This window comes from Capra hircus, chromosome 4 (assembly GCF_001704415.2).
Source record: "Capra hircus breed San Clemente chromosome 4, ASM170441v1, whole genome shotgun sequence".
NCBI classification, from domain to species: domain Eukaryota; kingdom Metazoa; phylum Chordata; class Mammalia; order Artiodactyla; family Bovidae; genus Capra; species Capra hircus.
Window position 1 is genome coordinate 110415247 of NC_030811.1, and position 23739 is coordinate 110438985.

Consider the following 23739-nt stretch of genomic DNA (forward strand, 5'->3'; position numbering starts at 1 on the left):
GATTATGCCGCTTTGCTTCTGAAGTTGTTCTCCAAGGAGACGACAAGCTGAAGTGCGGCGAGCACCTCTTTATCCCATTCTTAGGGTTCCGTAGGCGACTTCACCCGCCCCCTCGCCCCCGCCGCCACACCGCGGGGGGAGGCATCGCTCACCCACTCCCGAGTAGCGGGAGCTCCCGCCCTCTCGGATCTGATGGGTTTCCACCAGGGAGGTCTTCCCAAGTAAGAGGAAGGATTCCGTTTCCAACCCAGACTCTTTTACCTTAAAAAGACCATTTGTGTGTCGTGTTTAAATGTCTCCTCGTAGAAAAACTGAAAGTAGAAAGAAAGGAAGCAATTTCCGAGCAGATGTCTGACCACCCCTTCTCGCACACTCGCAGCATCGGGTTACAAAGGTCCTGGGAGCCCCCACCCACATTCTGCGGCCGCACTCGGGCGGACCCGAGGTCTCTCCACACCAGGCTGCGCACGACCCCAGAACGCCCCCACGGCACCCATGGAGCCCCGGTCCCCTGACGTCCAGGCCCGGCAGGCAGGGAGGGGAGCGGCGCAACACAATGATACAGGGAAATATTAAGCCGTGACATTGACGTGCCCGGCGCCTCCCCTCCCCCGCGCTCCCGGCACACTCTGGGCTGCTTGGCACGCCCCCTCTCGTTCCACCGCGTCCAGCGCCCCGCGCTCATCCCCGAGGGGCCCCTACAACCTCTCCGGGCGAAGACGGCTCCAGCTCTGCAGGGAAAGAAAAGTAACTTCGTTTTTCTCGGAGGAACCAGGAAGGAAGCGGCCTGGGAGGGCAGGAGCTCGCAGAGGGTAGCGATGGGGGCTGCGTAAAGGAGGAGGAGGGGTCCCTGTAGGAACCCCGGAGAAGGCGCCTGGGATGTCTGATTACACTTTCTTCTTGTCCTCCCGTCTCCTCTTTTAGGTGGAATGACCGTGGACTGAGACGCGCTCGGGCTGAGACAGACTATGTAATCTCCTCGGTGTCTGCAGAGGACTGCGCTTCTGGGAGGGAAGAGGAGGGATCGGCTCGCTCCTCGGCGACTCAGCAGGCGGAGTTTCGCAGCGGCGGCTCCAGGGTTGCGCCCGCCCGCGGGGAGGTCGCTCCATCCAGCCCCGGCGGCCGCGAGAGTCCGAGCGCCCGAGCGTGGTAGTCGGCGAGGGGTGAGAGAGTGAGCGAGACCGAGCTCCGGGGCGCGAGGGAGCCGGCCGGGGAGTCCGGGAGGAGGCGAGCGGCGGCCACCAGCGAGCCGAGCGCGCCCCCCGCCCGCCCCAGCGGCACCGCGCCGGGCGGCATGGAGAAGGACGGCCTGAGCCGTGCTGACCAGCAGTATGAGTGCGTGGCGGAGATCGGGGAGGGCGCCTACGGGAAGGTGTTCAAGGCCCGGGACCTGAAGAACGGAGGCCGTTTCGTGGCGCTGAAGCGTGTGAGAGTGCAGACTGGCGAGGAGGGCATGCCGCTCTCCACCATCCGCGAGGTGGCGGTGCTGAGGCACCTGGAGACCTTCGAGCACCCCAACGTGGTCAGGTGAGCGGTGCATCGGCGCCCGTGCCGTCGGGGGCCGTGTGCTGGGGGAGGGCCTGGTATTCCTGGCCCCACGGAGATGCTGCGTGTGCGGGAGGGTGGGGGGACGGCGGGGGAGGCATGGCGCCATCCGTCGACCTTACGGAGTGAGAGTGAGTTTTGTCGACAGAGCCACGAGCCAGAGCTGGTGACCTTGCCAGACAGCGAGCAAAAAAGACCAGTCAGAAAATATGACCTGCGCAGCCTTCCTCGCCGCTGTGCCAGTTCTAAGTGTTTTTCTCCCGGTTCGTCCTGAAAGGGGTCCTGAAAGATGGGTGTCTTTTAGGGGATAGAACAGGGCAATCTCGGACAGGCCTCCACCCCCCCAGCCCCCCCCCCACCCCCCACCCCCGCGTAGTTTCCTTGGCCATTGGGGAAGTTTTTGAGAGAATGAATGAGAGGTAACAGGGTATGGTGGTAATTAGTAGGAAGAAAAGTCTTCTGCCAGAGCCTAGTATAAATGAGGTTTTAAAGTGCAGAAACACTTGAGAATAATTTTGTCAATTACACCTACAGTTTCCTTTCGCTAACATTGCATAATGATAAGGATTCCTGATGAAGAACTTCAATGCCAACGCCCAGTTGCCCTTTAAAAATGTCTTCCAAACATGTCACCTGTTTGTACTATTTTGTGTGTCTAAGAGGGCATAGTCCTTAGGCTCCTTCCCCGTCAGTCAGTCCAGGTTATGGAATATTTAGATTCTAAACGTCCTGCCCAGGATTTTCCTGGGTGGGCTGTGCTGGAGGGTGGGGAGGCAGCAGTTCTTACAGTGTTTCTTGTGTGGGAACCAGTATTAAACCAAAGTGTGTGTGACTTTGGATAATGGTGTTTTCTTAGTGATCCTGGAATTTCCCCATTGTGTGTTTGACATTGTGTGGTGTGTCATCCTTTTCTTTTTTAAACAGAGGTGCATAGTTTTAAGCCGAAAAGGAATGCCCGGAACTTCTACAAATTAGGGTGTGATTTTACCTTTCTCAACGTCTAAGATAATAAGTTGGAAAAAGGAGGTCTTGAAGTCTTCTTCCTGTCTTCTCATCCGTCCAGGGGCTCTAGTATGTGTGCTGTGGATGAGATTATGTAAATAAGCATAGCTAAATGTTTTTGTGAAAAGTCAAACAATTTAACATTAGTCACCAAAGTGGAGAGACCCAAGACTGACCTTTGAAATACCAAGCCCTCTATAGACTCAGGGAGCCCATGTGTCTGCAGTCTTCCTGGGAGGTTTCGACTTGTCTCCTCTCATCCCAGGCTGGATGACTTGTATGGTGCTTTGTTCCTGCCACGGTCAGGACTCAAGCTAGAAGGCAGCAAAGAATCGTAACTACGTGAGCAAGGCAGTAAATGGCTGTAAAGCTTGGATCCCAGTATACCTATGTTTCAGCCAATAGAGAAGAGAGGGACTGAAAGAGTCAGTGATTTAGGAAGATGAGATTATATATAAAAACTGTAGGTAACCTGTGTGTTTTTTTGTTGTTGTTGAAAAACAACAGAGACCCTTTGGGGTCATCTTTGTGATACTGGAGAGGAAAGCGAAGGGTGCATTTGTACCCTGTAACTTAGTTATCTTCCTAGAGGAATCACCCAGTCACTTCCCAAAGGGTGAATTCCACTGCTAGAATTTAAGTCCAAAATTCTTGTTTTATTTTGTCTGTTACCTATGGATAGTGTCCAGTTAAGGATGATTATCATGTATATAAATAAAATCATGTCCTTCCAATCGTAGAGGTATTACAGAGGCACCCCTGTGTCCTTTCCCTAAAGCACTATTTACTCTCGTAACGGAGGGAAGTTGTTTTTGCCCTTGTGCCGGCAAACCCAACTTATTCTCTTGATTTATCTTCTTGAGGTTGGTGTGTCTTTACACATTTCTAATGAAGCCATGTTTTGGATTCTGTACTGAGAAATTTTAGGAGATTGCATTGATAAGTTGAAATTGTACTGATATGTCGAAGACAAAGGCATCATTTCTAAAACTGTTTAACATGTTAAGTGGTAAAGATGACATCTACCTCTTAAGACTCGTGAGGAGAAACTGAGATAGTGTATATGTGAACAGTTTGTAAATTTAAGAGTGCTTCAGATGTCCAAGTATTATTTGTGTTCAAAGATTGACGGTGGGGATGGGGGGGTGGGGAGGGATGGACAGGGGGCTTGCCTTGGTAAAAGTTCCCAGTAAGGCATTAGCTCACCTGTCCTTTCCTGTAGGACGAATCATACTCAAGCCTAGACACTACAAGCTCCAGAACCACGAAGCTACTCGAAATATAATGAGCCTATAGTTTGTCAGAAAGGACCATCAGTTATATGCCATGAAGTTCAATGACACTTGAGACAGTCATCGATGATGTCATCATCCTCACGAGCTGCAGATCTCCATTCCATTTGTTTCCTTCCTGTTTCTTCCCTTCCGCTTCTGCCTGGGGGCAATTACTGGTCCCCACGACTTGCTGAGCTTGACTAGGAATTCACATTTTAGATGATGGTGAAAATTGCTCAGGCAGGATTAGGAAATCAAGGACAGGTGACAAATTCTTCTCTTCTAAGGGAGAGTTGTCAGAGTTGGGCCCCCAAACCTGTGATTTATTGTTGCCCCAGAGGATCCATTTTACAGTCCTACGGCTGGTTCTTTAAAGGTTTCTTAAAAGGGCAGATAGGTGCCTGTAAAAATGCCTTCAAGTCACAAGTAATTGATCATAATTATAGGCCCTACCCACAGATAGTTAACCCCCAAAGCTTGAAGAAGTATGATAAACACAGTAGTTTTTCAAAAGTTTGAGATATTGGGTGGATTTGCCTGAAAAGCTGCCTGTTGTTGCTGGCTCTGGGACTGCCGGCATGTGCAGGGATAATGACTTGAAATTCTTGCTTACCTGTGGCTTGATGTATCCCAGGCCCAGGCTTGATCAGCTAGTCAGTGTCTGGGATATAAATTTATTTGTATTTTACAGTTAGTTAATTCCAAATCTGGGAGCCTTCGCCAGAATCAGACTTCAGTATGATCCTATATTAGAGCTTCTGCACGCCACAAATGAATCCCGTTTTACGTTCTGAACTAAGTAAGCAGAGTGGATAAAATAACATGTCTTATCAGCAATCTATCCATTCACCAAATATTTATCAAGGGCCCAGTATTTGCCAGAAACTATTAGAAGCTGGGGATACATCAGTGAACAAGTTGAAAAAGTCTCTACATTTACAGAACTTAACCTTGTCATGGGATGAGCAACTCTTTGATCTTTTTAAAAATTCATTTCTCCTTATTTCCATTGATTTTTTGCTATATTTCACCTAACCATTTTTTTAAAACAGTTAATATTTGTGATAATTTGGTCACCGAGAATTTGCTGATTGAATAGATAACTGAAACACTAATCAGAGTCAAATGCTTTGGCGGGATTAAATTTCACTTTAGGGACATACACAGAGATCTGTATAAGGCAATATTGACATGCAGTTAATAGATACGAACATCTGAGCTTCACTTACTCAACAAAGATTTAGGAAGGACTTGCTGTTTAAAAACCAAGGGGATTTTAAACAATAATTCTCCCTGGTTTTGAAGGAATAATGTGGTCACCATAACCTGGAGACATGAGTATCATGTCAGAGATACTGGCTAGTGTTATCAGTGTTGTCTCCAGGGATGGAATTTGTTAGGGTAGCAGGGGAAGTTATTCAAATTCAAGTACTAGTTCAGTAAATCTAAAACTCACAGTATTTCAGTGAATAAACTGGTGATGTCTGAATATGTTAAATTATCACTATTAGCAAATTTAATCACTGCTGTAAGAAAACCAGAAAAATGCATGCAGCTCACTGGTTGTTATTCAGGGAGAGTTTTCCCATTTCCTCTTTTTAATGATCTCAGTAATATCATAAAAAGAATAAACGTGATTTCTCTGGGAAAACCTATTAACAGAGTAGAAAGATACCTGATTTGTTGCTGCATAAACGGGGATCCTCAGGTGGGTTAGTTTATGGGAATCCTTCTGAATAAAATGTTATTTTGTGGGTGAATAATATATTTATTTGGAGAAGGCAATGGCACCCCACTCCAGTACTCTTGCCTGGAAAATCCCATCGATGGAGGAGCCTGGTGGGCTGTAGTCCATGGGGTCACTAAGAGTCGGACACGGCTGAGTAATTTCACTCTCACTCTTCACTTTCACGCATTGGAGGAGGAAATGGCAACCCACTCCAGTGTTCTTGCCTTGAGAATCCCAGGGACGGGGGAGCCTGGTGGGCCGCCGTCAATGGGGTTGCACAGAGTCGGACATGACTGAAGCAACTTAGCAGAATATATTTATTAGGACTTGTTTCAGTGAAGACAGGAGAAGCAGGAATTTAAAATCTCTTTTTATGTGAAAAGTAGGTTTTGTCTTTCAGTCTCTGAGAGCACCTTGGGAAGTGTCCAAGTTATTGAACTTATTTAGTAAATACACATTTCATAGTGATGTTCTCCCATTCCTCGTTGCCGCAGAAGAACTTGGTAGGGCTGAACTGTTGCCATGGATTGCGCTGTGTCCTTTTCACACAACTGTTAGCACTATGGAACTATTAGAATTTCTCCATCAATGAGGAAGTAGCTCCTAAGAAGAAGACTTGTTTAAGCTTGAGTATCTTTTAGGGTATTTTCCTATGTTTGGAATAAAGGTAAGTGAATATCTGTGAAAACAGACTCCTTATTAAAAGTAAATTACCTTTAGGGAGGAGAGAGAAGCACTGAAACATATATATTACCCTGTGTAAAACAGATAGCTAGCGGGAAGTTGCTGTATAATACAGGGAACACCACCTGGCCGTCTGTGACAACCGAGAGGGGGATGAGGGTTGGGAAGAAGGCTCAAGAGGAAGGGTGTACACACACACACACACACACACACACACACACATACTTAATAGCTGATTCACATTGTTGTATGGCACAAACCAACACAACATTGTAAAGCAATTATCCTCCCAATTAAAAATCAAATTTTAAAAAAGTAAATTACCTTAAAAAAAAATCATGTGTCACTCTTAATGATTTCCTAAGAATGTTTTTTAAGAATAAAACATCCAATACTCTGTGTCATGGGAAACTCATTAATAGGATTGGAAGACACTTTGGAGGTCTTTCAGCCCTTTGATATTATAGATAAACTAAAATCCAGAGGTCAGGCAGCTTGCCTGCCATGCCATTTGAAAGTTGTTAACATGCTCTAAAATCTCAGTAGCAATTTTAAAATAATTTCTTTCGTTTGATGGAAGAAGCTAACTCTAGTGAGTACATTTCTAGTTTGGAAAAAATGAACTATATGTAGACAAAAGTGATGGTTTGCCAGGAATAAATGACATATCAACTCGGAAAATTCCTGAATTCTGCAGTATGCCTTACTGGAGTAAATCTGTAAAAAAGTGTGGAGATTATCCATTGAATTCTGCTTTTAAGGAATTTGGGTAATAACTATGATCATCTAAATAGCTATAGTTAAGTAAAAATAATGGTAAATGATGTAATTAAATAATTAAGTGATAATACTAAATTCATTTGAGACAAAGAACAGGTAAATCTAAATGCTTGTGAACTGTTTCATAATGTGGCCCTGGCATCTGATTCCCAGTTAGTGAAATAAACACTATAATACTTGAAAGTTAGGTAGGCTAGCAACTTCTACTAGACACCTAAGCAAATATGTGTTGCCCATGCCTCTTGAACTGACCACACCGTTTCTAGTTCCCATGAAGCTCCGATAAGCTGTCTTCTTTTGTAAGGTTTATTTGTTTTTGTCTGCGCTGGATCTTGATCGGCGCTCAGGCTCTCTCTAGTTTTGGTGAGGGGGAACTTCTCTCTGGTTGTGATGTGCGCCGGCTTCTCACTGCAGTGGCTTGTCTCGGGGCGCCCAGGCGCTAGGCCTGTGGGCTCCTGGAGTTGCAGCTCAGGGGCCCTAAAACATCCACTCAGTAGTTACGGCGCACAGGCTTAAGTTGCTCCGTGGCGTATGGAATCTTCCTGGACCAGGGATCGAACCTGTGTCCCCCTGCATTGACAGGCGAATTCTTCACCACAGGACCCCCAGGGAAGTCCTTCTCAGTCTTCTTAGGGAGGGAATTAATCATGAGCTTCCTGGTGTTCTAGAACACAGCAGAGATGAAATCTGGGCACAGGAGGAGTGGGAGTACAAATAAGAAGGTAGTGTTTGGAAGTAGGGCCCTTTCCAAGTGCATGGAAAATAGACACAGGTGGTTGGTGACAAGCCTGCCTACAAGGGTTACCATTTGATTGGTGATCTATAGATGCTAAGTCTACTGGGCAGGCGGCTGAGCAGTCAGAGGGAGGAGTTTTGTAAGAGCTACCAGGCAGTTGTTCTGAATGTCACCTGTGTGTTGCCATGCTTGATTTTGTTTTACCAGCTACTCATGTAACTACTCCCCATTAAAGTGAAATAAAGGCACCTTTAAAAATATATATGTATTAATTTATTTATCAGCATGTGGGATCCAGTTCCCTGACAAGGGATCAAACCTGGGCCCCCTGTCTTGAGAGCTTGGAGTCTTAGCCACTGGACCACAAGAAAAGTCCCAAGAACCTTTTTTTAAAAATATTTTTAATCGGAGTATAATTGCTTGACAATGTTCTGTTAATTTCTGCCATACAGCAACGTGAATCAGCCATAATATCCGCATATCCTCCTCCTCTTGAGCCTTCTGCCCACCCCTTCAGGGCATCCCAGAGCACTCAGCTGAGCGTGCCGTGTAGGTGCTTCCCGCTAGCTGCCTGTGTCGCACGTGGGAATGATACGTGTCAGCGCTACTCCGTCCGCACACTGCCCCCTCGCCTTACCTCGCTGTGCCCACGAGTCCATTCTCTATGTCTGCCTCTCTGTTCCTGCCCTGCAGATAGGCTCATCAGTACCCTTTTTCTCGATTCCATATATATGCATTAATATATGATATTTGTTTTTCTCTTTCTGACTTAGTTCACTCTGTAAACAGACTTTAGGCTCATCCACCTCAGTGCAACCAACTCAAATTCGTTCCTTTTTATGGCTGAGTAATACTCCATTGTATGTATGTATCACAAAATAAAGGCAGCTTAAAGCATGTGGCAGGAATCTGTGTGTGTGTGTGTGTGTGTGTGTGTGCACGCACACAGCGGTAGCCTGGAAGCCCATTTGGGATGGAATCATTATTAAACAGTTAGTAGTTTACCTAAATTTGGACAGCTACTTACTTTGTCATTCAAGTAGCCATTTTAATTACTGAGTCCTATTTAACCTTCCTAAAGGATTTTATTTCAGTAGAATTAGAATCACAGTACAGGAGTTTTTTTTTTCATTAAAAAGGGTTTTAGGTTTAACTTGATTCAACCTTCTTTGACCTGTGTAGGAATTGTTGTGTAAATGCATTAAAAAATTGCCTGATTTTTAATCAGTTACTTTATTCCTCAGTTACATGAGTTATAGATACAAACTGAGGATAACTAAGGCTCAAAAACAGGTTTATATCTAGTGTTAACAGAACAGGATGACTGGTGGGCATTGCATATCAGAAAACATTCCTTTGAATGAGAAGAATATTTTCAGTTCAATGATTTTGTGTTTGCTGACTTGAAGACAAAGGTGGGCTGTATCTTTTATATCCATAAATAACAGGGTCCATACTGTTAGTTGCCCAATAAGTTTCCTGAATGAAGTAGAGTAAATTAAATGATATGCCCCTCACATGAGACCTTTTCATCGTTTTAGAGTTGCATGTAACATTATAGGGCTTCCTTGGTGGCTAGTAGTAAAGAATCTGCCTGCAGTGCAGGAGACGCAGGAGACACTGGTTCGATCCCTGGGTTGGGAAGATCCCCTGGAGGAGGGCATGGCAACCCACTCCAGTACTCTTGCCTGGGGAATCGCGTGGACAGAGGAGCCTGGAGGGCCACAGTCCACGGGGTTGCAAAGAGACGGGTACCACTGAAGTGACTGAGCAAGCACGAAGGCACACATAGTAAGTATCTCAAGCTAAATGCTGGCAGATTATTGGTTTTGACTGTAGCAGTACGCCAAGCTATTTAGTAAGAACGTTCAAATACTTGCTGATATTTAAAATTTTCCCTGTGACTGTCTATTTTTTTAATCTTTAGTCCTAGCTTCAACTCTGATAGGAATTTCTTGTGTTCTCTGTGTACGTTCGGTGCTTGCATCCTGCAGTAATAGTGACTAGTCCATTTCCCCTCCCTGGGCTCCTTGCTGCCACCGCTGTGTTTAATGGGAGCTGGTCTCAGAGCATGCCCTCCTCCCTGTACCACCTGCCTGCACTTGTTGAAATGCTGTGTGTGCATCCTCCAGAACCAAGCTCTAGTGCCGCTTATTTTGGGCAGGGGGTAGACCGTCCTCTTTATTGTTTGTAGTATTGCTGTTGGGTTGTGCCTTACAAACAAAGGAATTCTGATAAGTTCAATTTCACACCTTTCTTATCCTAAAAGAAAAAGTCAGTGCACAGTGTTCATAATTGCATGTGTTGAATTATCAAAGTTATCTGTGACGGGTGAATTTCCATTTTGAGCAAACACTGAAGAAAATCAGTTTCTTCACTTAAAATTTTACACATCGGAGGGTTGGGAGAATTTCCCGCAGTCCAGATTCTGTCTTCGTGTGTTTCAGACCCTGTTTCTCCTCCGTTAGTCATGTGCTTCCGGACTTTTGTGTGTCCTTAATACCTTCATTTGGATAAAATTTCTGCTTCCTTTGAACCTTAACAACTTCAGCCCTCCCTTATGGTATTTGGTATATGTCTGTCTGCCCTGTATATTATTATACTTATTATATAAGGTATAATATCAATCTCCCCTCCTCCCACTGTTTCTGATCCTTTTAACTTTCCACACCTGCAGTGGTGAGCTCCTTGAGGCAGAAAGTGTTTATTGGGTCACGTCCATTTGCATTCTACATCCAGTGGAAATAAAATGAATAAATAAATGAATGAAATAATGAAAAGGGGGTCTAGGTATTAAGTAAGGGATCATGTGGGTTATTTCATCACATGAATGTTAATACAAAGGAGTGTCGAAGAAAGAGGGAAAATGGATCTATATATTGGGTTATACTTATTTGGTTTCCCAGGAATAATAAATATTGAAAAGAGGAATTTTCATTTTTTTTACTCCAGCATATATAGTTTATAGTCAAGTGAGTTTTAAAAATTTAAGTAATTCCCATGGTTAATTGTACAGTGTTGGACTTAATTCACGTACTATAGAGAAGACATTAGCATCAGGAAATGTGCACATATTCAGTAAAAGTTGAAACTAATTTGCACGTTTTTAAATATAAGAATGGAAGTTACTCTGAATACATTTTAATCAATTGCTTGAATTCTTTTACTTTTCTTTTTACCACTAATGTGGCTTTCTGTGCTGGAAGAACTCTCCGGAGGAATGGAATTAAGTGAAATCTTTCTGTGTGCGAAGTCATTCAGTTGTGTCTGACTCTTTGCAACCCTGTGGTAGCCCGCCAGGCTCCTCTGTCCATGGGATTGTCCAGGCAAAAATACTGGAGTGGACTGCCATTTCCTCCTCCAGGGGATCTTCCCGACCCAGGGATCAAACCCTTGTCTCTTACGTCTCCTGTACTGGCAGGCAGGTTCTTTACCAATGAGCTATTCTTTACCAATGAGCTACTGGGGAATCGCCTTTCCCCAATATCCTGTTCTTTAATGGGTTTATTGTGGGCAGGTCTGAGATCTCAGCACCCCCGAGAACACGTTGTCAGAACTTCTGGAAGCGCGATATCTTTTTTAGTTCACAGTTCAATTTAACTCAAGGAGGAATTGAATTATTTGTTCTTTCTCTTTTTATTTCAAAATCTCCAACAGAATGATTCCTTTTTATGTCACACACTGGAATTTCTGCTTTTTTATTTTCCAAGGCTCTTCTTTCGGCATGACCACCTTAGGACATTTTAAATTTCGTTCCATATACTCTGTGTTTAAGTCATTAAGATCTTTCAGGGACACTAATCTCTAATGAAGTCTTTTTTATTTTGCTTCCTGTGATTGTTAAGTAATCTCATAAATTTCTGTGTTAGGTATTCCTAATGATTACTGTAAAATATGTACTTTTCCTAATGTTTTCTTTTTAGAAGGTAAGGAATGAATGTGTAAAGCTGGAAACATTAACGCTTAGCCCTATTCAGCAGCAGAACAAGAAAAACAAAATATGTCTTTGCATTTTAAATGTTAGGCTATTGGCTCTGACCAATACATTTTAAAACTTTTTGGTGGAAACCAGGAAACTAGCTGAGTGGTTTCAAGTTGGGAGTTTTAGATGATGTCGTCTACATTCCAACCATGTAGAATCACTTAAAGGAGCTATTAAATAGCCTTGGATAAAAATGGGATGTTTTCTTGTTGAGCCATAAGAAACCCAGAGACAAGATTTAGAGATTGGGCTGGAAAGGACTCCTGTTGCTGATCAAGACTGAAGTGTATTTAAGTTATGGAAGTCCCCTTAAAGAACAGGGACAGCATCCCTCCTTTGAAATAACATACCTCTTACGTATTAAGATGAAAAGAAAAGTTGCGACATCCTGCTAGTTGTTACAAATTCCTTTAAGCCCATGAGATTTAATCAGTAGTAATTTCTCTAACCAAGAGCTCATTAGGCTAGAGCTTAGGGTTGATGATGCCTCTTGGGTCCTCAACTAAACCAGTTAGTTTTGCAAAGAGCAAAAGGTTGACTTAGAGGGGAGAGTTGGTCTCTAGGAGAACTATACAAAAGCATGGTTGATTTGGTGGTACTCATTCCCGATGCGAGAAAAATAGGACTTTTGAGATGAGTCAAGAGTTAGCATCTTTGTTTATGAAAAATGATATAATTTTTTCCCACTTTAAGTGATAAAGTTGAAAGGTGAAACCATCATTAGACCAAAAGATAATGGTTAAGAGATACCTTATGAACTGAAAGGACCACAGACTCATTAAAAGGAGGGAAGAATATGGCAGAAAGTGAGCTAAGTTGAGGTAGAAGTGAGAGATACTATATGGTGAAGATGTAAAATAGTGACAGAATCTGGCAATGCTTACATAAATCTGAATTTTCTTAGAGTTCAAGCTTTGAAACCTAGTGAAGCCTACAATTCTGGCATGTTTAGAAAGACCACAGCCAGTGTTTGTTGAATAAGTAAACTCAGGCTATCATTCTTTTTAATTCCATAATAATAAAATGGCATAGTTGTCTGATTCCTTTTTAGCCATATTTGCATTGTCCATTGTACCTAGCATGCAAATGTCTTGAAGTAATGCGTGAATTAATATAGGATATATGCTTCGCGTTAGAACATAAGCTCTGTGAAGACATGAATTTTTGCCCCTTTTGTTCACTGCTTTTATCCCCAAGTGTCTAGAACAGTGTCTGGCACATAAATACCTGTTGAGAGACTTACCAAAGAGCTAAGCAGTGAGCAAAGATTACTGTTTTACAGGAGTTTTTATGACAGTAAAAATGTAAATTAACACCAAATTCAGCAGCTGCGTTATTTTTCTATTCACTCATTAGTATTCCATTTAACACTCTTAAGATTATATAGTCTAATAAATTGGATTATGACAGTAATTAGGAATTATTGAATAATTTAATAATTAGCGAGTAGACTGGACACTAAGATATATTCCCTCTAAACTAATTTTTCCACTGATATTTTCATTCAATTATGAACATAATTTTACTCAAACAGTATTAACTGATATTTTAAATGGTCGTATGATTTGTGGCAGAGCTGACTTAGATATTTTGGTGGGAATTTTAGGATATGGTTTCAGATTCTCTAGGTCATGAGATTTTATAGAAAGGATTGACAGTCAGTGTCCTGAAGAGTCTGACATGAGCTGTAAAGTCGTGGTGTAAGCCCCTATAGCTGTCCTTAGCACAGGCCGGTCTCACTGTGAACCTTGGCCCAGTACCGCTGTGTTGTGTTGCTGCCACTCCAAACACCTTTCTTCTCTGCTTAGATGAGTTGACTGTGATCACCCAAGGGATCTGACATTACTTAGTTGTGACTAATAGTAACGATGAAAAGAAAAGGAGAAAAAAGCGGAAGGGGGGGAGGAGGGGAGGAATGGAATGGTGTGGAATAGACTAGAATAGAGTGAAAATGTGCGGTGGTCCCAGCCTGCTGTCAGATACATTGCAAGGAGTTGTAACTGAAGTAGAATACCAAGGGGGTTATTTGTGGTTTTTAATTCAAAGTAATTATGTTTTCTATTGGGGGCTTCCCTGGTGGCTCAGACGGTAAAGCGTCTGCCTGCAATACAGGAGACCCGGGTTTGATTCCTGGGTCAGGAAGGTCCCCTGGAGAAGGAAATGGCAATCCATTCCAGCACTCTCGCCTGGAAAATCCGAAGGACGGAGAAGCCTGATAGGCTACAGTCCATGGGGTCGCAAAGAGTCGGACACAACTGAGCTACTTAAGAAGTTGTTGTGATTAATATGGCTGTGTAGTCAGTTACCCCAGAATTTAGGGGCTGGAGACAATCTTTTTCTTAGGCTCAAGGATTGGGTGGCTGGGAAACAGAGCGCAGTGAGAGCAGGATCTCTGCTCTGTGATGTCTTGAGTCTTCACCTTGAGCTGACACGGCTGCCAGGGATTTGGTTCATTTTGAGATGATGTCTTCATTCACAAGTCTGGTGTCCACTCAGGCTGGTTGGTATATGCTAAGACCTGAGCAGGGGGCCTGTGGACCAAAGCACATACGCCTTGATTCTCCATGTGTCCTGAGCTTCCTCTCAGCATCAAGGCTGCAGAGTACGTGGACTCCTGTGGCCCTGCATGGCCCCATAAGCCAGTCAGTGCCCTTAGGAACAGGTAGGGTTACTTCTGCCACATTCTGTTGGTTATGAGTGAGTTCAAAGCCCCACACATTCAGGGGAGGGCCCATCTACCATCTCTTACTAGAAAATATTGAAGAATTTGTGCCTCCTCCCTTGATAATCATGACACACATGCTTGGTGATTAATATAGCAGAGTATATGATAAAAAACCAAGGCTCCTGTCCCAACTATCCCTGTGCCCAGTACCCAGATACAACTTCTTTTAATTCTGTTTTTGGTGCTTCTGGTTGTTCCTCTGTGAATCTAGATAATATACTATGCTCTATTTCTTGATATCTAAACTTCAGATAATAACTGCTGCTGCTGCTGCTGCTGCTAAGTCACTTCAGTCGTGTCCGACTCTGTGTGACCCCATAGACGGCAGCCCACCAGGCTCCCCCATCCCTGGGATTCTCCAGGCAAGAACACTGGAGTGGGTTGCCATTTCCTTCTCCAATGCATGAAAGTGAAAAGTGAAAGAGAAGTCGCTCAGTGGTGTCTGACTCTTTGCGACCCCATGGACCGCAGCCTACAAGGCTCCTCTGTCCATGGGATTTTCCAGGCAAGAATACTGGAGTGGGGTGCCATCGCCTTCTCCACAGATAATAACTATTGACTTCCTATTCTGAAAGATGAAGATTTAGCTCGTCAGAACTACTCCTTGTTAATCTCCTTCCTCTTTGGTTTGATAGGGACACTTTTACTTTTTATGATGATTTAAAATAATATCTTTAAGCATAACTTTTTTTGTTCTTTCTCTTTCGGCACTGTCTCTTGAGTCTACATTTAGTAAGAGAGGAATTCTTTATTTCCCTAACCTTTCCTCTACCTTTGTACTCTAATTAATGTCACAACTTCCATCGGCTACTTTGCTCAAGTTGTTAAACATTTCCATTCTGTTTTGCAACCTCAGGTATAGGTCCAATGTTAAAACCCCGTGAGGCTGAGAGAGTCCTTTCTTAAATACAGACATCTGGATTCTTTTTTCTTATTCTGCATCACTTAAAAAAAATTACACCTATTTTAGGGTACTGCTTTTTCACTTTCTTGTTCTGCTTTGTTTTTCCTGGAGTTTATGATTGCCTTTTAATTTTTCTGACACTGTTTGCCTTTATCACAGCCAGAACGTTTTCTTTTCAAACACTTCATCATATCATCTATTTCTATTGAATGGCCCGATTTCCTAGAGTTTTTGGAAGTTTTGGTTTACTGAGAATGGTTATTTACTTGGATTGATGAACTGTTGTCTTCCTGGGACTTTTTCGCAGCTCCTCTGACTTGGAGCTACTCTTTCCTGCTTCCCGACTCTTCCTCTTCAGTGGTTCACACCCTTCTTTTGCTAGTTGTAGGTTTGTGAGAAACTCCCTAAGAAATTGTGTATGGGAGAGAAACTTTTCTGAATCCTCACCTGTTTGAAAGCATCTTTCTTGTCTCTTGCAAAGGATTATGACTTGATTGTAGAAATCTAGGATGAAAAGTTTTGGCCACAAAACATTGCTTTCTCTGTATTCAGTGTTACTAATAAAAAAATCATCTACTGCTATGATTTTCTAATTAGTTTTTAGTGACTTTTCTTTGCTCTGAAAGCTGCTAGGATGTGTTCTTCAGAAATATGTGAAGAAATATGTGGGTGTGGTACTTTTTTAAGTTGAATTTGCTGGGCATTCCTTGAGATCTTTCTGTGCATATTTATTTGTTTTAAAAAGTTACTTTTTCCTATTTGTTCTTTTCTTTCTTCATGAATTCCTCTTGTTCGTCAGATATTCAGTCTTTCAATTGGGACTTCTAAGTCTCTTAAGGTTCACTTTTACAGATTGGCCTTTATGTTTCTTACCTTCTTTTCCTCTACTTTCTAATTATTTTATTTCCTTTGGGCTTGTTTTGCTTTATTCTAAAGAAATCTGTGCTATTTTCTAAACATCCATTGAATTTACTGTTTGCAGTTATATTTTTAACTTTAAACCATCTTTTTTGTTGTTGTTCTTTGCCTTTTTTTAATAAACATTTTATTCTGGTTTTATAGTTGTACTATGTCTGTGAATTGCTCTCAATTTTGAAAAAGTTCTCCATATTATCTCTGTTTTAGTCAGTATTTTGTTCCTGACGTTTTTGTTTTCCCTGTTGCTGGATTCCTGAAATGCTGGGTAGTATTTGCATGGGCTTCCCTGGTGGTTCAGATGGTAAAGAATTCACCTGCAGTGCAGGAATCGTGGGTTCAGTCTCTGGATTGGGAAGATCCCCTGGAGGAGGGCATGGCAACCCACTCCAGTATTCTTGCCTGGAGAATCCCGTGGACAGAGGAGCCTGCCGGGCTACAGTTCCGGTGGTTGCAAGAGTTGGACACAACTTAGTGACTAAAACCAAATATCTAGAAGTGGTTTGCTGACTTGTATGGCAAACGTATTCAGTTCAGTTCAGTTCAGTCGCTCAGTCGTGTCCGACTCTTTGCAACCCCATGAATCGCAGCACGCCAGGCCTCCCTGTCCATCACCATCTCCCAGAGTTCACTCAGACTCACGTCCATCGAGTCGGTGATGCCATCCAGCCATCTCATCTTCTGTTGTCCCTTCTCCTCCTGCCCCCAATCCCTCCCAGCATCAGAGTCTTTTCCAGTGAGTCAACTCTTCACATGAGGTGGCCAAAGTACTGGAGCTTCAGCTTTAGCGTCATTCCTTCCAAAGAAATCCCAGAGCTGATCTCCTTCAGAATGGACTGGTTGGATCTCCTTGCAGTCCAAGGGACTCTCAAGAGTCTTCTCCAACACCACAGTTCAAAAGCATCAATTCTTCAGCGCTCAGCTTTCTTCACAGTCTAACTCTGACATCCATACATGACCACTGGAAAAACCATAGCCTTGACTAGACGGACCTTAGTCGGCAAAGTAATGTCTCTGCTTTTGAATATGCTGTCTAGGTTGGTCATAACTTTTCTTCCAAGGAGTAAGCAGTCTTTTAATTTCATGGCTGCAATAAATATGTTTAATTTTAAAAGAAACTATCAAACTTTCCCAAACTGGTTGTACCATTTTGTATTTCCACCAGCAGTGTATAGAGGTTCCACTTCATTTGCTTTCTACTCAACGTTTGGTATTGTCAGTCCTTTTAATGTTAAGCATTCTATGTTAAGTGTGAACTGATACCACATTGTGGTTTTAATTTGCATTTGCCTAATGACTAACATTATTGACCGTCTTTTCATTTGCTTATTGGTCATTCTCTTACCTTCTTTGGGGAAGTATCTATTCAAATATTTTGACCATTAAAAAACTGGATTATCCAATTGTGTTGTGAGGGTTTTTTGTGTATTGTAGAACACTCTTTTGTCAGATGTGTGTGTTGCAAATATTTTCTCCAGGTCTTTGGCTCACCTTTTCGTTTTATTAATAGTGTCTGTCAAAGAGGACATTTTAATTTTTCCAAAGCTTATAATTTTTTTTCTTTGATGGATTTTGGTTTTTTTTTTTAGTATCCTGTCTTTGCTTACCCCAAAGGCACAGATTTTTTCATATTTTCTTCTAGAATTTTATAGTTATTGCTTTTATGTCAAGTCTGTGGTTCATTCAGGTTAAATCTGTGTGTGGCTTGAGGGAAGAGTCAAGTTGCATTTTTTTTTTCTTGTATGGATATCCATCTGTTCTGGCACCATTTGTTAAAAAAGACCATGCCTTCTTCACTTTGAGTTACCTTGGCACTGTCATCGCAGATGAATTGACCATATACGTTTAGGTCTGTTTGTGGACTCTCTGCTCTGTTCCCCTGATTTATATATCTGTAGTTTTGCCAGCGCCATGATGTTTTGACTGCTGTCGTCTTATAGTAAGTCCTGAAATCAGGTAGTGTCAGTTTTCCAACTGTTTTCTTCTTTTTCTCGAAAGTTGCTTTTGCGATTTTGTCTGCTGAAATTTCGCCAAGAATTTTTGCATCTGTGTTCATGAAGGATATTGTTCTCTAATTTTCTTTTTTGAATAATGTCTCACGTTTGGGTTTGGAGGTAATCCTGTTATCATATAGTGAATTTTATGAGTGTTTCTAGCTCTTCTGAAAGATTTCATGTAACATTAGTATTATTTGCTTACATAGTTAACAGAATTTACCAATGAAGTCGTCAGAACCAAGGATTTTCCTCATGGGAAGGTTTTTACCTTCAGATTTTATTTCCTTAGTGGACATGGAGCCATAGAGGTTGAATCACTTTGTAACTTGTTTTTCAAGGAATTGTATGTTTCATCTAGCCTTTGGGGTTTACTGGCATAGATTCTTTTATTTTCCTTATCTTTTTAATGCCTAGAATCTGTAGTGATGTCTTCCCCTTTCATTTCTGATGTTAGTAATTTGTATGTTCTCCCTGTTTTTCTTGATAATACAGGTAAATTTTTGTTAACTCTATTGATGATAAGCCAGTTTTTGGCTTCATTAATTTTCTGTATAATTTGTCAATTGTCTATTCCACCGATACTTACTTTTAGTTTTATTTCCTTTTCCTACCTACTTTGAGTTTACTTTGTTTTATTTTTTAGCTTCTTGAAATAGTAGCTTTGTTAATTGTTTTTAGAATTTTCTTCTCCTAATATAAGCATTTATGCTGTTTTATTTGCTTCCCACAAATATTGACATATTGTGATTCTATTTTTGTGTGATACAAAATATTTTAGGCCTGTTTTGGTGATGAATTTTTGGCTTGTGGGTTGTTTAGATTTGTGTTTTTAAGTTTGCAGATATATACAGAATTTTTCAAATGCCTTTCTAATTAAATTCTGTTGTGATCAGAGAACAATGCTATATTATTTTATCCTTTTTAAATTTATTAAGACGTGTTGGTCCATAAAGTGTATCTTGGTGCTTGTTCCATCTGACTCTTTAAAAAATATTTCCCATTTTCCTCTCATGTGTTCATGTTTTCCTCTAAGTCTTTAAGGACTTTTATAATAGTTGCTGTTTGTCTGCTCTTTCATAATCTGTGTTATTTCTGGGTCTATTCCTATTGACTGATTTTTCTCCTATATGTATGCATGTCTGATACTTTTTTTATTGGATGCCAAACATTGTGAATGTTTCATTGTTGACTGCTTGATTTTGTTCCATTCTTTTAAAGAATGCTGAACTTTTGTTCTGAGGGGCAGTAAGTTACTTGCAATTGAGTTTGATCCTTCCAAGGCTTACTTTTAGTTTTTGGAAAATGTAGTCCATGGGGTTGCAAAGAGCTGGACACAATCTAGCAACAACAGAATGCGGAGAGAGGCTACTCTGCTTTAGACTTTATTTGAGGGCTAGGTAAGGCCCACTCCCAAGACAGCATTGCCCTTTTGTGGTCTCTGCTCTTGGTTAGTGGGAGCTAGAAAGGTTTCTTGCTTTGTGTGAGCTCTAGGAATCATTCAGTTTACAACTTCCTGGTAATTGTTCTTCCTCAGAAGCAGTTTTTCGCTTGGCCTCAGGCAGTTGCAGATGTGCAGATTTAGGCTAGAACACAGTAGATCCCATGTAGATTTCTGAAGCTCTTTTTCTGGGTAGTTTTTTTTTCAGTTCTCGGTCTCACGAATTTTAGTCACTTTAGCTGCCTTGTCTTCTCAGCTCTGATTTCTACCTGCTCAACTCAGATGATGGACCTCATGGGATTTTCTCTTGCCTGTGCCCATGGTCTGGAAGTTGCCTCCAGGCATAAAGGCAGGGTGGTCCAGGGCACCTCATTTGTCTCTGGGATTACAGTCCTGTGTTTCCTGTACTCCAGTATCTGAAAACAGTTGTTTCATATGTTTGTCCAATTCCTCGTTGTTTGTGTCAGATGAATAAGTCAGCCCTTTTGCTTTCTTATAGCCCTAAATACTTATTAGTTTAAAAAAAAAAAATTGGGTAGCTAGTATGGCTGTTTATTACAGCATTCCCTAATTTGGAGGACAGTGTAATTAATCATCTGGAAAGGAGTGAGAAATGTAGAAAGAACATCATCTTTTTCTTCCATTACCTGTCTCATCTGGCTACCTAAATTCATTATCATTCTAGATTTTCATACCATATTCCTCCCTAAAGCCAATAGCCAGTATAAAGCCCATATCGTGCAGTAACTAGTTTGATGTTATATTGATTTTAATGAACTGGTTTTTCTTATGAGAAACAAACCGAGAAAAATAAAACTCAAGACGAATTAATTTCTTTGCAGGAATTTCCCATGTCTTGATGATTTAAAAGAATCTATTTTGCATTTAAATGAATCATTATGAGCTTGACTGAAGCTTGTTGGATACTCCAGATTACTCACTGTAGTGTGTTTTTTGATGGAGGCAGGAAGTGAAAAAGCAAGGTCTATGAGATTTTTGTGTCTGTGAAGTCGTTTAATGTTTCTCATTGAGGCTTTGGTCACTAGGGTAAATGACTCAAGGTATCTATTGCTGCTTAGCTGTTCTTAAGGGGGAATTTCCCCCACCGTGTTTCTCCCCTCCCCAAAATAACTAATTATGTACTGGAAGTTTCAGTAAGTTGTTCGCACTTTGTGAAGTCAGCATATTTCTGGAAGCTCACTGTGAATGTAATTCTTCGCTGCCCTCATGCTTTTGTCTCTCCGTCCTTGCAGCCAGCACTGTACTGTAAGGACACAATTCTATCGCTATTTTTTTCCCCCTCTCTCATTTGATGTGGTAGTTTGCATACAGCTGCAGAGTAGACAGTTACCTTTGAAAGGAACATTTGGCCGCTCTAATTTGATTAAAGAAAACCACCTCAATCATTTCTAGACTGAGAACGTTTTCATTTTAACTTGGCAGTCAGAGTTGGGAATGTACTCAGTGCACTTAGATATGTGGGGAGCCTCGTCAGGGAACAAAACCGACTGCTCAAATGAAGAAAGCTCTGGTGCAATTTTTATTTTTTTCCCTCTCTCTCTTCTTAAGGCAAGCAGTGTTATATAGGATTGCTTCTCTTCTCTCCCAAATTTTCTACAACCATGGTTTTCACCTCCATCTCCTCTTCACGGTTATTTACTTCGGAATTCCAGTAAACTAATTCTGGCAGGGATAAATTACTACCCTAACATGATCCAAAGGACTTTTAAATCCTTAAAAATTACCTCGTTTTTATATGGAAATAAAACCCCAAATCATAAATGACTTTGAATGGCATATGCTTTTTTGGCCACTGTTGGGAATGGCCAAAGAAGTGTTTAGACCATGGATACAACCGAGAGTCTAAACAACAGCAAAAATGCAGACCAAGGTTTGGAATTTAGCTGTGGCTTTCATGGAAGAAAATTACTCCCCGTCAGAAGCCTGCAGCTCCAGCCCTAGGCAGTTATCTCGCACGTGCGTCCTTCGATTCTAAGATAGAAGATCTGATCACCTGGCTAATGTGACAGTTGAAAATATATTCTGCAGATTGTGGGTTGGTATCAACTTCATAGATGTTATTGAAAATGCTCGAGCAGGGGCTTAATGTCTGTCAGGTAAACCATGAACAAATTCATGAACCACAGCTCAGTAATGTATGGTCTTTCGGGGAAAGATACTATGTGGGCATCTTAAATTCAAAAGTTAGAGTGTGAAATTTTAAATATAAGTTTCGGAGTACACGTGGGCCCTTGGAGACACAATTACATTATTGTTGATTAAACAGTTCATGTCTTGAAGCTACTATTAATATCTGATAGGATATCTGCAGTTTTGATCCCTGGGTCGGGAAGATCCCCTGGAGAAGAAAGTGGCAAACCCACTCCAGTATTCTTGCCTGGAGAATTCCCTGGACTGAGAAGCCTGCTCGGATACAGTCCATAGGGTCATGAGTCGGACCCAACTGAGCAACTGCACCACCACCACAGTATCTGCCTGGGGCTTGCTGTATGCGGGAAAACTAGGCAGACCTGAGAGATTCCTGCAAGACTTAATCATTCCAAGAGAAAGAGAGGCGCACATAATAGTGCATTGAGTTCAGTCTCCTATTTCCTGAACAAAAGCGCTCTCCTTAAAACAAAACAAAACATTCCAAATGGTTGAGTGGATGTATTAATACTAAGGACTGTCCAATAAATGTCTCACAAAGAGGCATGACTGCGCAACTGAACAACAAATAAATGTTTGCTGTTGGATAGCGCTGTGTTGGCATCGTGCGTTCTTCTCCGTCTTCTGCCATTTTCAAGTGCTGGTGTCATTTCTGCCTTTAATCTCAAGACTTGTAGTCACCCTAGTCTTGTTCTTCCTTTGAGAGTCAAGGGCCAAGAAGCAGTGCAGTCTTCCTGTTCTGTTTTTACATGCAGTAGGGAGAGTGTAAATTTCCCTTTAGTCACGTCTACATCATCAAAGCATATGAAGATAGTAAAGGGACTGAAAAGATGACTGCCCAGAGGCCACTGCTAAGCTGGGGTTTGGGGGCTCAAAGATTTTGGTGGAAACAGCTTTGTAAATGTAGTTGAACCCCACCCTGGCTAGCTCACAAAGCTCATTTGTTCCAGTATAGCCTAGCTGCTTCTATCCATGCGATTTGCAGGCAGGAATACTGGAGTGGGTTGCCATTTCCTCCTCTAGGGGCTCTTTCTGACCCAAGGATCGAAGCCCAGTATCCTCTGTCTTCTGCATCGCAGGCAGATTCTTTACCCATTGAGCCATCGGGGAAGCCTGAATAATATACTACAGTGCAGTCAAATATTGCAAAAAGTAATGCTTGCTTGAGAAATAAAATACTGATGACTGAGGAAGAGTTGGTTTAATATGAATAAAGTATTTGGAGACTTACAGAGATTCTGGAGGAAACTGGTTAGTATCAACTTTAATATCAACTTCAGATTTTCTCTCTTCTCAATAGAGTATTGTTGTAATATTTCTCATATATAATTGCCTTTTTAAAAGTATAATTGCCTTTTTAAAAGTATACTTTTGCGTTACCCAGTACTGTGTACAGAACATTGCCCAGAAACTGGGCATTTGGCCGTCTGTCAGGTTTATCTACTGGGGATTCTAACTTTGGGGTGACAGCTGTTGAAATACAATGAAATTATTGAACGTTTCTGATAAAATGTATAGAAACTAGGCTGAGACCAAGGTCTTATTTTGTTCGGATTTGTTTTTAAATAGGTAAGGAATGTGTCATTCCTTTTAGTGTGGCAGTTGTCTACTTCTTAAGCACTATTAGTTGATTTATTCTTACAGTAACAGAGGGTGGGGGAGGATTGTTAGTCCCATCGTGCAGGTAAAGAAACAGACACCGAACTTCTGCAGGATCTGTTCAAGGTCTCCTTGACTCCAGGTGTTATTTCCCCTTAGGGATTTTGTGTAGTACTACAAAGTGTTTCAGTCGCTCAGTCGTGTCCTACTCTTCCCGACACCATGGACTGTAGCCCACCAGGCCCCTCTGTCCATGGGAT

The 23739-nt window shown here is 41.9% G+C and overlaps 1 protein-coding gene across 3 annotated transcripts in view; it reads left to right on the plus strand.

The window, feature by feature from the left end:
- CDK6 (cyclin dependent kinase 6) overlaps window positions 1-23739 on the plus strand; it is a 265385-nt gene that overhangs the window by 2058 nt on the left and 239588 nt on the right. The window contains exons 1-2 of one of the 3 annotated variants that reach the window (XM_018047424.1): window positions 148-812; window positions 925-1527. In XM_018047424.1, coding sequence (XP_017902913.1) covers window positions 1295-1527 — 233 coding nt within the window. In that variant the 5' untranslated portion in view covers window positions 148-812; window positions 925-1294. Of the gene's footprint in view, window positions 1-147; window positions 813-924; window positions 1528-23739 lie in introns of those variants that run through there. The other 2 variants (XM_018047426.1, XM_018047425.1) reach the window with 2 other exon arrangements.